Source organism: Myxine glutinosa, chromosome 2 (assembly GCF_964187855.1).
Source record: "Myxine glutinosa chromosome 2, kmMyxGlut1.1, whole genome shotgun sequence".
NCBI lineage: Eukaryota > Metazoa > Chordata > Myxini > Myxiniformes > Myxinidae > Myxine > Myxine glutinosa.
Window position 1 is genome coordinate 239624085 of NC_136262.1, and position 16550 is coordinate 239640634.

At 41.7% G+C, this 16550-nt stretch overlaps 1 protein-coding gene across 2 annotated transcripts; it reads right to left on the reverse strand.

The window, feature by feature from the left end:
- Nucleotides 1-637: 637 nt before the first annotated feature.
- LOC137420721 (uncharacterized) lies at nt 638-16169 on the reverse strand. Of its 2 annotated transcripts, XM_078772374.1 has the most exons (4): nt 15803-16169; nt 10231-11850; nt 5645-8107; nt 638-2411 (listed from the first exon to the last, which is right to left on the reverse strand). In XM_078772374.1, the coding sequence occupies exons 2-4, from the start codon at nt 11767-11769 to the stop codon at nt 2367-2369; spliced, it is 4047 nt and encodes a 1348-aa protein (XP_078628500.1). In that variant the 5' UTR covers nt 11770-11850; nt 15803-16169; the 3' UTR covers nt 638-2366. The 2 variants fall into 2 exon arrangements, with proteins under 2 accessions (XP_078628500.1, XP_067962142.2); XM_068106041.2 differs by lacking the exon at nt 638-2411 and having other exon boundaries at nt 5435-8107.
- Nucleotides 16170-16550: the final 381 nt, after the last annotated feature.

The following is a 16550-nucleotide window of genomic DNA, read 5'->3' on the forward strand; positions in this document are numbered from 1 at the left end:
CGGATACGAGAATTGTTTGATTTTTAAGTGATTCTTCACCATTGAGAGATCGGGCCCTCCAGAAAATGAGACATTACCCTGGTGATAGCCATATACCAGCAGCCCTACTTCTCACCCCACCCAAATGAAATAAAATACAAACAACAGCAAGAATTGCTTTGCAATACATGTCCCCTACCGATGTGGTACTTTCTAAGTGTGCATGTGTGTGTGTGTGTATTTGTGATTTAACGACTATGTGGAAACAAGGGGGGAAGGGTAGGGGGCTATAGTCCCACAAGCAGCATGCTCGTATACAAGATCGAGACACGTGTAAGAACTAACATTGATCACAAAAAGACAAACTGACACATAAAACATATGATAAAGGGAGCGGGAGACAAGATGGGGAGAGAGAAGGAAGCACACAAGCACAACATTTAAGAGCAGGGACATCGTGAGATCTGTGGGAGGGAGAGGGCTTGGGGGGGGGGGGGGGGGGGAGGCATGGGAGAGATGTCTTCGTTGAATTACCAATGAAGCATTCTTTACATCGTCTTTTAGGCTTTTTGCAATACACTTCTGAAATACTTACTTTTTCCACATGCGAAATTTGCATTTATGTTTATTTAAATTATACAATGGACAACAAAATATAAAAGTTTCATGATATTTGTTATATTATATCACCTTCGTCTATCAATGTTGTTGAAATGAAGATCAAATAGCTGTATGTTGAAATATGTTGAAAAAGTCAAAACTTTACATGGGGTGTACTTACTTTTTCACGCGACTTCAGGTGGCCTACTTTCTTTGCACCTCTCCTGAGGTCTTTGGAAACTCCAAAAAAATCCAACTATGCAACTCATGTCTACTCCTTTGTTCTTCTCTTCTCCCGCTTCTATAATTTCCTTCCTTATTCTGTTCAATCCCACAAGTTCAAGATATCTCAAGTAATCCCCTGTCCCTACCCATGATCTTTACTCATTAACCCTCCACAATACTGCATCCAATGAAACTTGTTTGAGGCAGATCAAAATGCTCAAACAACTACTGCAAATTAGGAAGCGTTGCTAAAATCTTAGTCTTTTCGGTTTCTTTACTTTACTCTTTGCTGAAGTTTTCTTCTATGCTTGAATGGAAATGGATGGGTGGAAAACCTTGGGTGGAAAACAGATTTGAAGAAATTTTGTATACCATTGCAGTTGCACCTAACAATACAAAAAAAAGTTTGCGTACCTGGCATAGAATTTGAATCCAATAATTAAAAAAAAAAAAAATTGAAAAAAGTTGTTGGAGAAACAAAGTTTTTCTTGTAAAGTTTGCCGAGTCCTTGAGAGCAGTAAGTATAGGTTCCATATCAAAGCGGAAGTTGAGAAAAGCTGGAGTCGGCAAAAAAAAATCGTGCTTAAAACTTGACTTTATTTACTGCTGACCTGCTAGGAAGTTCAATGGTTTTTTGGGAGTGTGAAGTAGTTTTCGCGAAAACAGGTGCATCTCGTTTCCTTTGACCACTGGCACACTGAAGCATTAGCTCCGTTTGATGGTTTGTTTTTTCTCGGAATATTGCAAGCTGCTGCGCATGCAACAGCTGCATCTCTGTTGCTTGCGTTGCTTGGTGATTTTCATCCTTCGCCATTAAGTTTGCTGTCTGCATATCCCTGGAAACAAAGCCATGATGAGAAATCCACTCTTTCAAAGGCCGTATGAAGGGAATGGCCATGAAAAACTTATTTGCATTTAAACCAAGGCAGTTTTTTGGTGTCTGATCATGGCGGGAGCAAGGCAGTTCCTTTAAGAGAAACCAGTCGATACTTCGTATCTCATTGCGCGTGCGGGACACAAATTTTGTCTGCAAAGGTACACCAGTGATAATGTACAAACGTGTACATTGCCCTCCAACTCTAAGTTCAATTCTGGAAGATGGGTCAATTCGATCACGAATGTCAAAGCCTGTCTCCTCCAAGACCTCTCGCACAGCGCAGTCTACTGGTGCCTCTTCTTCATTCACCTTGCCCTTAGGGAAGCTCCAACCAGCCATGGCCAAGTAACCTTGGACCAACAGCACTCGCTCGAGGCTTTCATCCAAAATAATAGCACCATATGTTGGAACGCCAAGCTTGAACTCTTTCCATGAGTCCAGCACCGACTCTACAGCATAACCACCCAGAAGGAATGGGCAGTGGTTAAACATTGCTCGAGCAAAGTCACGCAGACCAAGTTGGGGCAGCGTAGGCTCCTGTGCCCGCCAGAAGTCAAGGTAGAACCAGTGAGCAGCCTCCACCTGGAAGCAGAGCCTCACAGCATCTTCTTGTTCTTCAGCTGGTACGTGCAGCAGGAAACGGCTACTAAGGTCATCCAGTGTGGCAGCAGGGAGGTTGAATTTCTTACTCTCCATTTGAAGCAATGTGAAGCAAACCTTGATGAATTACCTTTCACAAAGCATGAAAAGGAGAAGCAAAGTGGGGAGGCAAGGAAAGGTAGATTAGCAGAGATATAAACATGATAGGTAATAAAATACACAAAATATGGACAGGTACAAAGTTTTCTACCAACAGCTTTGCAGCACCAGCAAGAATATTGTCTTCAAGCCCTCTAAAAGATAATAGCAGTTTGAGAAAATAATGTCTCATTTTTACTAATTCTTTCCAAAAAAACCCCAAAAAATTAAAAGACGGAGCAAGTTGAAACCAGTCAGAATAGTTTTCACTTCACAATACTCTTTTTTTTTTTTTGTATACAACATCGAGGCTCGTGTAAGAGCTAACATTAATAACAAAAAAAGAAAAAAAACGGACACATAAAAAACATATAATAAAGGCAGCGGGAGATAAGTTGGGGAGAGAGAGGGAAGCACACAAGTACAACAGTAGAGAACAGGGACATAGGGAGATCTGTGGGAGGGAGAGGGCTTGGGGGGAGGAGGCATGGGAAAAGGGGAGGTGGGAGAGGTATAAAACACATGGACACTGCTAGGACTTCAGGGAAAGAAGTCGGTATTTCAAAAAAATTGGATCTGGGGTGAAATTAACGGGGGTAGAAAAGTTCAAGGTTTTAGATGGAAGATAAGAGATGGCGGTGAACAGCTGTTTTAAAGACCTGGAGGGAGGAGTGGGACTGAAGAGAGTGAGGGAGTTTGTTCCAGAGGTGGGAGAAAAGAGGAATGAAAGAGTGAAGGTGAGCAGCGAGTGTTGATCCATCCAATATCAATATATTACCATCAAAATATTACCATCCAATATCAGTCGTCCTTTTATGAACCCTACGGTTCACATCTGGTTACCTTACTTATTGTCTGATACCTCACCCTCTAACTATCAGATGTAACTCTACTCGATACTGGTTACATAATTTTCATTATCATTGCATTGCAATAGTATTCCTAAATATTCATCTTAACCTTTTAGTCCCTGAGCTACTTGGAACTTCAGCTCTCGTATCTTGGGCTCCCTGGAGAAAAATCACTGAAAAGTTGAAATTTGTTTTATTTTGGTTTTCTGCATGTAATAATGGTTTATTTTAGCCCTGTAATTACAAATAAATGATCTTTTTGAATCATTGCATTTTGGAGTTTCAAAATCATTGCATTTGAATCATTTTTGAATCAGACTGTCTTACTTTCTTCTTTTTTTAGATTATCACCAATACTCTACTTTGTGGTGCCAGTCAAACTAGCAGTTATTGTCCGGCTTTCCGATACACAAGAATTCTCCACAAAAACCTCCTTTGCACTTCCTGAACAACTAGACGGTATTCATTGAATACTTACCCTGCGCAGTCAATTTAGTGCGAGCCAACTCTTCCGGTGCAACGTTTTTTTGGGTTTTCCAAGATGGCAACTGTACCACGTGACCCATGATGTCATAATTATAATTAAAATATTCTACAGGAGGATGCGCTGCTATGATGAAAATTTCGTGTCCATCAGACCAAGAATTGCAGAGAAAAAAAAAATTCATACGGATCCAATCAAGCATTGTACTTGTCATATTCTGACGTCATAATTGAGGTATCGATGACATCATCATTAACATATCTTATTCCTCATGAGGAGTACTTGACAATGAGCCATGTTTCAATTTTTTCCCATGGAGCTGTTTTGGAGATATAGAAGTACAACTTTTTTCGATTTTTCCACAATGGCGCCTGTACCACGCGACCGATGTCATAATTATCATTAAAAAATTATGCAGGAGGCTCTCCTATGTTACAAATTTCGTGTCCATCGGACCAGCAGTTGTAGAAAAAAAATTCATACTGATCGGATGAGGTGTTGTACTTGTCGAATTATGACATCATAATTAAGGTATCGATGACATCATCATTAACATATCTTATTCCCCATGATGAGTACTTGACAATGATTCATGTTTCAATTTTTTCCCATGGAGTGGTTTCAGAGATATAGTGGTGCAAAGTTTTTCCAAGATGGCACCTGTACCAAGTGACCAATTACGTCATAATTATCATTAAAATATTCTACAGGAGTTGCTCCTTTGGTGAAAATTTCATGTCAATCAGACCAAGGATTGCAAAGAACAAAAAATTCATACTGATCGAATCAAGTGTTGTACTTGTCGAATTGTGACGTCATCTTTAAGGTACTGATGATGTCATCATTCACATGTTATTACCAATGCAGAGCAGTTGACAATGAGCCATGTTTCAAATTTTTCCATGGAGCTGTTTCAGAGATATAGAGGTGCAACGTTTTTCGATTTTGCCAAGGTGGCACCTGTACCAGGTAACATATGACGTCATAATTATCATTAAAAAAATTTATACAGGAGGCGGCGCTCCTATGGTACAAATTTCGTGCCATCGGACTAACAGTCGCAGAGGAATTTTATTTTTTCATACTGATCAGATCAAGCATTGTACTTGTGAAATTATGATGTCATAATGAAGGCACCAATGACATCATCAACATATCTTATTCCCCATGGGGAGTACTTGACAATGAGCCTCGTTTTAACTTTTTCAATTGAGCAGTTTCAGAGATGTAGAAGTGTGACGTTTTTCAAGATGGCGTTCGTACCATGTGACCTATGACGTCATAATTATGAGTAAAAAATTCTACAGGCGGAGGCGCTCCTACGGTACAATTTCGTGTCAATCGGACTAACGGTTGCTGAGAAAATGAATTGTTTAAATGCAGACAAGCCACACGTACGCGTGCAATCGAATGCCCAACCCTGCTTTCTGCTTCGCGAGTGCAGGGTAATTAGCGCAACTTGGACCGAAGATTAGGTGTCATATCACTGTACCTATAACACTGCACATCGCCTCGCACAGCCAATCAGCTTGACAGGGAAAGGACAGCTATCCTTGTCATATCTACAGTGCCGGATTAAGCCTCGGCTGGCCCTAAGGCACATTTTGAAATTTTAGAGAATGGCCTGAACACTTTAAATTAGATCTCGGGCTCATGGAAATGGACCCCAGACAAAAGATGACCTGATTCATGAACAAAATATTTAATACAAAAAAAGACAAATATTTAATGTGAAAAGAAACTACTTTCAAACTAGTTTAGTCTATACAATTTGCAGTGTATGAATATATGCATGACAAAACACGCACAGATTTGGCACTTTGCTTTACAGTTTACTAGACCTTAGATTGTAACCTTGCGCACGTTTCCAACTGCAAACTCTTCACTTACGGAACTGAAGTCCAGTTCTCGGAGCAAATCACTTTCAATGCACAAAAGGGCCAACGCACCAAGACGCTGTTGATGCATGGTAGAACGCTTCACATCTTTGATTCTCTTTAGCTGCCAAAATGAGCGTTCTCCTGAGCAATTGGTGACCATCAGTGCTAAGTATATTCGGAGAGCCACTGCAGTGTTTGGAAAGGCTGCATGAACTCCAGTGGTGTGCAGCAGCTTAAACATATGCTGTGCCTGTGCACACCCTGTTGAGGGGGAACTTGAGGGCAGTTGGTCTTTATACCAGCAAATGAACTGATGGAACTCTGACGCAAAATCAGTATTCAGATCCTTGTGATACACACTGACAAGCCCTGTAATAGCAGTGTTGATATCCTCGTCGGTCATAGAGTCAAACTCTGTCAGAATGCCAAACCGCTGCAGCACTACAGAATACGCCTCTATGCGTTTCTGCAATGCACTTCGCAGTTGGTCAATGATGACATAAAATGTATTAACTTTGAATTTTTGTTGGCCCGTCAACCCTTCTGTGGCATCAGTAGCATTTCCATCATTGACACGCTTCTTACGCTTGGGAATTCGCCGACTTTCGGATTTGTAAGTGCTGTTGCCGCAGCGATCACATGCTTGTTGCTCATAGAAATCAAAATTTTCTCTGCGCACATGTAAAAACTCATTCAAACTCTTCAGCAGACCAATAGCCGGTGTTAATTCTATGGTGGCACTTTGCCACAACTTGCTGCAGCAGTTGAACCGATGCAAAATATCATTCCAAAGTTCACACATCAGGGCAACTTCTATGGTGCCCATCTTTTCTGCCAAAGAATCCGCCTCATTTCGTGTCTCCCTGTTCTGATTTTCATCTGCAGAGATCTCTTCGAGAGCACTCTGGAACTGGCGGTAACCGCGGAACAGAGCTTCAGTGGCATCAGCTCGGGCAGACCACCGGGTATCCGATGGGTATTTCGGAACAAGGCACCCAGGTTGCTGTTCCACATGGGTCTGCAGGACATCCCAACGGTGCGTGGATGCCACAAAGAACGCATACAGGCCCTGCAAAAACCCAAAAAATGAAACCGCGTCAATGCAACAATCCACCGCGGACTGACCAACTAGGTTCAAAGAGTGAGCTGCACAGGGAATGTAATCAACCAAACTGTTCTTGTTCTTCAAAATTTGCTGCATACCATTGTACTTGCCCAACATATTACTGGCATTGTCATACGTCTGACCGCGGCAATTGTCAAAGTCGATGTCATGGTCCTTCAAGTATTGGAGAAGAGTATCAGCAAGATTCTGACCTGTATGACTAGAGATACTAATGAACGTGAGGAAACGCTCGACAGGCTTGTGATCTGTCATGTTGACGTAGCGGAGGATGATAGTGAGCTGGTCCGTATGGGCAATGTCTGGTGTGGAGTCCACTGAAACGGAGAAATACCGCGACTTCGAAATCTCATCCTTGATGCGACCAAGTACTTGCTTGCCCATCACAGCAATTAATTCTTCGCAGATTGTTTTTGACAAATAAGACGTGTGAGCGCGACCCCGATCGGCATGGTAATGGATGTGCTGGGACAAAAACGGATCAAACTGGCTAATCAACTCCAAAATGCCCAAGTAATTACCATTGCTGCTGGAGCCAACAATTTCGTTACTACCTCGAAACGACTGACCCCTCTCGCAAAGAAAAGTAATTGTGGCAACACAACGTGTCAACACATTTTTCCAATAGCTGCGCTGCTCCAGCATTTTTTGATGCAATTCCTCATCAACTCGACCGGCATCAGCACTCCGCTGACAAAATGTTAGAACTGATTCTATGTGCTTTGGGCTGATTTCATGGGCCTTCAAGTACTGAGCCGTATTCTTCCAATCAGTAAATCCCGAGCCAGAAAGCTGTGCACCTCTGTCAGAGGACAACAGAGTGCATGGAAAACAGAAAACGCAAGTTTTGGCAGGAGAATAAACAAGCCAATCACGATCAGCTACCTCCCCATTTGGCAAAACCAGTTTGAAGGCACTGGCATTAAGAAAGCGATTCACCCCAGAGTATTCGCGCTTCGTTTCTGGATAACTGTCATGCAAGTTCCGAAAATGGTCAGTGCCCAAGCTGATGCACACATGGCGCAGTTTGTCTGTGATGTTACCAAACAACCCGACATCGTTGGGAATCAGTGGAGTCGATACCGAAGCACCTTCGCCCCTAGTGTCTGTGTCACCATCGTCGGCCGGCCTGTCTTCGACAGGATCAACTGCGGGGGATGTTGAAGGGGAGTCCTTAGTTGAATCTATATCATCATCACCACCAACACCAGCATCTTTCTCCACCACATGGAAAAACGATGCCAATTTATGAGTCGTCTTGAGTCGTTGATCATCCTTATGCTTCTTTTTCTTCAACTCCTGAGCTCGCTCCCAGCCACCTTTGCGTCCTGACATAACGATGGATTGAATCTGCAAACAGAACATCAGATGTATAAGTTTTAAAACCTTTTATTATAAAATACAAACCACATTAAACACTATACAGTGATGTAGCGTACCTTGAAAATATTTGCGAAAATTGAGATACATATATTACCCTGGCAGGGACAGAAATTAGAAAAAATTTGTTTAAAATAATAAAAATTGACGAAAACTGCTTGTCCATTTTTGTGGCCCGAATTTTTGGCTGGCCCTAAGGCATATGCATGCCTTGTCTGCCTAATGGTTAATCCGGCAATGCATATCATCCATAAAAAACACAATGTGTGTGTGTGTTTTTTTTTTTTTTTGCAGGAGTGGGTGTGGTTTTGGCTTGCAAACCGAGCTTCAAGGTCGGTGTATGGAGGCGTTTTTTAAAAAATCACAATAAAGACAAGGCACAGGGAGGTGACATTCGCTGAACGTGACGTGCAAAGTGCGCAGAGTAAACCGAGTGTTCATTTACGTCTGTAGGATGTCTAATAACTAGGCCTACAGAAAATACAAGCACACCTGACACTAGGCCCAGGCTTCATAGCCTTTGGCGCGTTCACGCGGCTGCACAGTCAAATAAACTGTTCCAACCCGTCATCCGAGGGTTGACTCAGCCTGTCATCCTTCCGAGGTCGGCTAATTGAGTACCAGTTCACTGGTAATTCCCTGTTTGTCGTTAAAGGCGGCAAAAAGGGTTGGCGTCAGGAAGGGCATCCGGCCGTAAAACATTGCTTCAAAAAGGGGACCAAAAAACAACAACAACCACGGTTCCCGAAAAAGGCCAACCCCCGCTTTGCGGGGAAAAATGGCCTCTAAATGTGGTTTATGTTTTAACCCGTCATTTTTGACAGGCTTTATACTAGTTTCTATATATATATATACATAGTAACATACACTAGCTGAATGCACCCGGCGTTGCTCGGGTTCTTTTTGAATGAATTTAATCTTCTGTACATAGGTCTGACGCGAGCCCAGTATGTATCAGTTAATGCTCAACGATTCCTTGTTCTTTCTTCTGTCGGGCCCTGCGAGAGAGAATTTTGAAAGTATGTGTTGCAATCAGTCAGATATTCCTATTAAGTGCATAAGTTGTACTTCAAGATAATTTTGAAAGAAGAAGAAGATTTATTGAGAAATGGGCCCAGCCCGGCCTCACCACCTCGCCTATAACATTCACGGGGCCCGTCTTGACATTTTTTGTTTCAGAGGTTGTCTCCCATCTTTTACCATTCAGGAGATTAGCACATGCAGACAAACGAACAAAAACTTTATTATAGAGAATAAATATACAGTGAAACCTTGACTTACGAGTGCACCAACTTACGAGTTTTCCGAGATACGAGCCGTCGCTCGGTCGATTTTTTGCTTTGTGATGCGAGCTGAGATCTGAGTTACGAGCGAGCGAGCTTACGCCACCCGCCACTAGGTGGCCCAGCGAGCGTTCAGTTCACGTGGTTATCTTGCGATGCAAGCATCTCTGCCGTATCGCTGTTGCTTTGTTTTCGCATTTTGTTTATTTTGGAAAATTTCTTAGTTTTAACCATGGGTCCTATAGTAGGGTGGCTTAGCAAAATTACCGTTACACGGTGGACAAAATCACCAAATTTGGCATGAACACTCCTAATGACCTATTAATCAATATTAGCCGAGGAGCCCTCGCGAATTTTTACGCGTATTCGTGTAAAACCAAAAAATCCAAAATGGCCGCCATCCAGTAATTAAAAACACATTTCCCGGGTTATATAAGTCATGGATAGCAAAAATTGGTATCAAAATATAAATTTTTAGGACACTGAATGTGTATTTTGATATTACAATATCACCAGTAAATTTAAAGGGACATTCAGTGATTTCATGTGAAGGGCGCCCTCAATGTTAGGGGGGGGGAAAGCTTTTGGCTTGAATACATTGCTTATAACTCCAGGTCATCAATTATTGCGAATGATAAGCTGTAAACATTGTACCCTGGAAATACAACATTATCATTAGGAGTGCAAAATATCGAGCCCAAGAATTAAGAATGCCTCATTTAAGCAGGTCTTGGTTGGCTCTGTGTTACTCTCAGGTACTTCAATTGCAGCGGTTGTTAAAGCTACAGCAGGGACAAAAGCATAACTGACCGGGAGAGACTGCTGTGTTGCACCAGAAGGGGGTATCATAGTAGGTGGTCTGCTCTCACCAGGATCAGTTTGTGTTGGAAACTGAAAGAGACTAATTCCAGTCCCATGAAAGGAGTCATGTGAAGTGGTTGAGCTAGGGTTATGGTCTAGGTTGTCTAGGGCACCAACAGTAAACAACCCTTTCCGGAGAAAAGCAGGGCATACAACGCCGTCTTCTTCAAATCGCTCACATACAGATGTGGCAATACAGTCCTCAAGGTCCATAACCCTGTCATATGAAATGCTGATACCCATCTGATACAATTGCTGGATGAGTTTCTTGCTTCTTGTCAGTCCATGAATATTGAGACCAATGTAAATGGGGAGAGGTGGCTCACGCTCCAGAGTATGTCTTGTTTCAACAGCTGATTCAGATGGAGTTTTCTTCTTTGTGTTGTAGAGAATGGTCTGTCCTATAGTGAGGCAAGCCTGTGATTCACATCTGTCTTGATCTTTCAAGTTAAGGCCATTAAGTATAAAGGAGACAAGTGATTTGAGGCTTGGGGGCATTGAATTTTCTTGACATTGTGTTGGGAAACAGCCAGTGAATTTGAAGCATTGATGGTTGAAAATGTCTTTGCGGATTATCGTTGCAGCTTTTGCTAGAATCTCAGCGTCTTCTGAGAAATCCCGTTTTTTCAAAGCTTCCTTCAACATATTTCGCATTCCTTCTTTGAAAACAATAACCGTGTTTCTACCATCGTTCTGTTCCTGTGCCTCTGGGAAGTGTTCCAGCAGTTGACGCTTCAGCCTAGTCTTGTTGACTTCTTTGTGGATACCCATGTCCTGAAGACGATTCACATAGAGTGAATGAATCTCTGAAAGCTTAAAGAGGAAAGTCCCAGAGTCTACAGCTATCTCAATGTAGCTTGTCAGCTCTACAAACACTCTAGACTCATTCACTTTTTCATTTACATTTGGTGATTCCCGACTCAACTTTCTGACGAGACTGCGGTAACGATTTCGCAGATGGGTCAGGCATTTTAAATGATACTTTGCTTCCATCGCAATCAAATCTCCTCCAACAATTCGAGCAAGAAGCTGTGTGTCATGTAGCTCTGTGATCATACATCGTATATTGGTATCAGCATCATATGTTAAAACTTGAGAGAGCTCACCGTCCTCATGTCCTTTGTCACAGAAGATGCACTTTGCTGTGTTTATCGTTTGGCGCTTACTTGATCTCCTTTGAGACTCGACAGTGTTGGGGACACCCCTTTTCTTTGCTTGCGTCCTTGTCAACTTGGAATTGTTATATTTCAAATGGCAAGATTTATGCCAAGATGCATGGTGGGTTACAAAATCTGCAGCAGTAACATCACTGCCAAAGTAGATGTTAGTTGGAAGTGCATCAATGTCTCTGAACTGTTCTACATTTGTCAAAAATGATGTATAAGCATCTGTCATGTCACGACTTGCTATAGGATTCTGCAAAGGGCATTTCAAAGGTTCAGATGTGTGTTGCTGACAAATGATACAACAATTCCAATCTAGATCCATCTTGTATACGGGCTCGTCTCTCTTGGCACGATGTCTGAATCCAATCCGTACCAGCAGTTTCCTTGGCTTTCAATCGGTGCTCTGAAATTGAGAAAAAAGTATATATTATTCACATTAAAATAATATCAATATAAATAACTTAAGTTGAGTTTGGCAAAAATATAAATTTTACTCACAAGTAATATTAATCCAGCTTTAATTTAGCATTCACAATGGATGTCCTATAATACTTTCCATATGGAAAATTTATTGTGATAACAAAGAGAAAAAAAACACATAATCAATCACATTTATTTTCAAGTCAAGATAGGACATCTGATTTTTTGTTTTCACTAATGATGTCCTATAATATCTTCCGTAGTTTTAAAAATGGCCTGGGCAACAGCATTGTTTAACAGTTGCTTTTTATTATATTTGATTTATACGTATTAATCATTATCATGGGTAAAGTTAATAAGTGCTATATAATGCAGTATAAAAATATCTAATTAGCCAGAATTTTCTAAATTCCTGATATAGTGCACATTGTGTTGATTATTTTGCATAGGCCATTATTTATAGGAGTGTTTAAGCTTGTCTAATTATGCTGATTGTTACCAAATGTACATAAACACATACTTCTGTTTAGCTAAAAAAACCTGACTTGATCACTGAAGTTCTGTAATTAAAGATAATAACTTGAAAAGTTGCTTACTTACCATAAAATATGTAGATTGTTAACAAAGGAGGCCAGAAAACTTTCCACCAATACATGTGCTTAGCAGTATAGTAAAGACAGCCTGTAGTCACAATGTCGCCCTCTAAATTAGGTATATAACTACGGATACCCACAAGGGTCACATTAAGGTTAGGATAAAAGCATAATTAAAACATTCACATTATTTCCATGTTCAAACCCTTGTCTCAAGAACGCACTATCTTGAGAAAAAATAGTTTAGATCACTTTTAAATTCAATTAGTTTGGATGTTGCAGTCAATATTATGTAGTTTGATTTCTTTGATCTTTAGACCTACGGGAAATAAACAACCATGTTGTCCATATGTGGTAGGTTATTTGTGTATCTTTTTTAAAAATAGGGCTTCAATAAAAATATTCTGGTATAATATAATCATACTTTGGTACAATTTAGCCATCGTATGACCGCTAAAAACCAAGGAAATTGCTATTTCAGCATAAATGGCGGCCATTTTGGATTTTTATGTTTTACTTTAATATTTCAGGAGGGTGACCGAACATGTTGAGGACATGGTTCTGATATTTAAGTAATATTTTGATACAATTTGGCTTTCCTCTAACAACTACAACCCAAGAAAATTGGTATTTTATCATGAACGGCAGCCATCTTGGATTTGTTTGTGTTACCATGGTTACGTACATATTTCGAGAGGGCTCCTCGGCTAAAATCAACTGATATACCCTAAGAAAGCCTCACACCAAAAATGGCGCTTTTGTCCGCCCGGTAACGGTAATCTTGAAAATTGACCCCAAGCCACCCCGCTACTAAGAAATTGAGTGCCAAGGGCAGTGCTGAGAAGAAGAAAAGGCTGATGTGCTTGGATATAAAACACGTAATCGTCGAAAAACATGAGCGAGGTGTGCGTGTTGTCGACTTGGCGAGGCAGTACGATCGTAGTACTTCTACGATATGTACGATTTTGAAGCAGAAGGAGTCGATAAAGGCTATAACGCCAGCCAAGGGCGTTAAGATTATTTCAAAGCTCCGGACCTCTGTCCATGACGAGATGGAGAAGTTGTTGTTTGTGTGGTTGACAGTGTCAGTAAATACAGTGAGTAAATACAGTGAGGAGTGAGTAAATACACTTAATAAAACCAGTTTATTTCTTTACATTCTCTTTTATTATGTACAGTATATACGAGGTCGTGCTTGTTTATACATTATTTGTTATTTATAAAGTACATTTTTCTTATTCAAAAACACGTAACAAAAAAAATTGGTGTGGTTTTTGGGGGTCTGGAACGGATTAATAGCATTTCAATTCATTTTAATGGGGAAATTTAATTTGAGAAACGAGCAAATTGAGTTACGAGCTCGGTCACAGAACGAATTAAACTCGTAAGTCAAGGTTTCACTGTATATTCTCTATTTTATAGTTATAGTTATCTATATATATAAAACACAGTTTGTGTGTGTGTAATGTTACCGATAGACTCCTAAACAGAGAGGCTCACGTGCTTGATATTTAGCATAGACATGGCCATTGAGCCTGGGAAGGACATGGCCTACCTAAAAATATTTGATGAGATCCATATTTTTTATTCATATTTACCTCAGCGCATTTCAGCGAGGAATATTATACACGGAATCTGAGCCGGTGGCAGAGCAGCGCGCTGATTCGCTCACAGCGATCACGTGATGTTCCAGCCTTGCCACCATAATCTCACAGTTACGCGTTCGCACGTAATTCAGAGCGAAAAGCGATTGCGTTTCTTCACATTTCAGCGAGGAACATTGCCATTCACACCACATAGGTTTTTTTTCTTTCATCTTTAGATCCATATTTTTAGCCATAACGTAGCGAACGTAGCAAGGAATATTATACACGGAATCTGAGCCGGTGGCAGAGCAGCGCGCTGATTCGCTCAGAGTAATCACGTGATGTTCCAGCCTTGCCGCCATAATCTCACAGTTACGCGTTCGCACATAATTCAGAGCGAAAAGCAATTGCGTTTTTTCACATTTGAGCGAGGAACATTGCCATTCACACCACATAGCTTTTTTTTTCTTTCATCTTTAGATCCATATTTTTAGCCATAACGTAGCGAACGTAGCGAGGAATATTATACACGGAATCTGAGCCGGTGGCAGAGCAGCGCGCTGATTCGCTCAGAGCGATCACGTGATGTTCCACCCTTGCTGCCATAATCTCACAGTTACGCGTTCGCACGTAATTCAGAGCGAAAAGCGATTGCGTTTTTTCACATTTCAGCGAGGAACATTGCCATTCACACCACATAGGTTTGTTTTTTGTTTTTGTTTTTTTTTTAAGATCCATATTTTTAGCCATAACGTAGCGAACGTAGCGTAGCTAACGTAGCGTTAGCATAACGTAGCGTAGCGATCCTCGCTCAGGACCTTCGTGAGGTTCGCGAGCGAGTTAGCCAAAACGTAAAAGTGAAAATATATCGAATGCTGTTTTGATGCTTTTTACTGCTGTTTTGATGCTTTTACATTGCTGTTTTGATGCTTTTTCACTGCTGTTTTGATGCTTTTGCACAGCTGTTCTGATGCTTTTTTGCCGTTTTTTTTTTTATATAAAACTCTCATTTCAAAAAAAAAAATCCAAAAAAATCTCACAATGATGACATATAATTCACAGAAAACGTTGAAGCAACCGCGTAATATTGTGGTGATATTTAACTCTGAGTGAGAATAGTTCTAAATTTTAAAAACTTTCATCTGATATTTGTGATTTATTTCAAACAAACTATTTCCCATCTACACGGGCATGTATTCCTATTAACGTTATGTGAAGTACATAAATTGTGTGGATTACATCAATTGCCAGTAACCATCTATATCCCTCCCCTCCCCTTACCCCTCCCTTCCCCCTCCACCCTACCCTTCCCCCTCCACCCTACCCTCTCCCCTTCCCCCCTCCCTTCCCCCCCTACCCCTCCCTTTCCCCCCTACCCCTTCCTTTCCCCCTACCCTCTCCCCTTCCCCCCCTCCCCCTCCCCCTACCCCCTCCACCCTACCCTCCCCCCTCAACCCTAACCTCTCCCCTCCCTCTTCCCTTCCCCCTCTCCCCCCGGTTCCCCTCCCCTCCCCCCGTTCCCCTCCCCCCCGTTACCCTCCCCCCCGTTCCCCTCCCCCCCGTTCCCCTCCCCCCCATTCCCCTCCCCTCTTCTCCCCTCCCCCCTCCCCCCCGTTCCCCTCCCCCTCCCCCCCGTTCCCCTCCCCCCTCCCCCCCGTTCCCCTCCCCTTCCCCCTCCCCTCCCCCGCCCGGCAATGCCGGGCAATTCTGCTCGTACACAATAAATAGTAAAATACTCAGTAACAGCGGCTCTCACCTCCTCTTCGATTGGCAGGCCAAAACGGCCAAATTTAAATGGCCCTGGACGCACCAAAGATGGAGCAAAATGTCTGGAAGCGGTGGTTTGCTAATCGGTGCAAAGAAATATACAACTGTTCCGAAGACTGGGTGTTCACGACAACTCCTGCTCTACGCGCCTGATGAGTCGAAAGGAAGTCGGCCGAAGGAAGTCCTATGACGTCATCACCACGTAGTTCACGTTAGAATAAAATTCAAATTAGACAATAAGTACAAGAATATATTAACGTTCTTATTACGAAATCCAATCCATTCTTCTTCTATCGAGGATCATAACGTGAAAGTCCAAGTTTCGTCTTTTTCTGCGACGTTTGCCGATATATCCCAGAGAACAATCGTTGTTGTTGTTGTTGTTGTTAAATTTTTTCTAAACGCCGGAAAGAAATATCCAAAATAAAACATGCTTCAAAAACAACAATATTAAAGGAAAAGCATTGAAATTATTGTTCGCAAAACCAGATTATCGATAAATCGATCTATTTCGATATTACTAGTACCCGACTGCAAAGCCGCAATGAGCCGGCGAAGCCAAAGCCTCTTGCCACTATTTTACCCATCACGATGGCATCAGTAGGTGAGGTAGTTGATAGTAGGTCGGTGTAGGTACCGTACCTGGTAAGACTTGGTAAAAGAGAAGAGCAGACAGTCCTCCGCAATACCAACATACAATAAATGTCACAAGAAGCTTAAGGAAGTATAGTAAGGGC

Coding starts and splice junctions, on each gene's coding strand:
- LOC137420721 (XM_068106041.2), bottom strand. CDS start 11,769: ATGGATCTAGATTGGAATTGTTGTATCATTTGTCAGCAACACACATCT. Junction 8,108..10,230: donor CAACACAGCAGTCTCTCCCG/GTCAGTTATGCT, acceptor TTCTGTTTGCAG/ATTCAATCCATCGTTATGTC.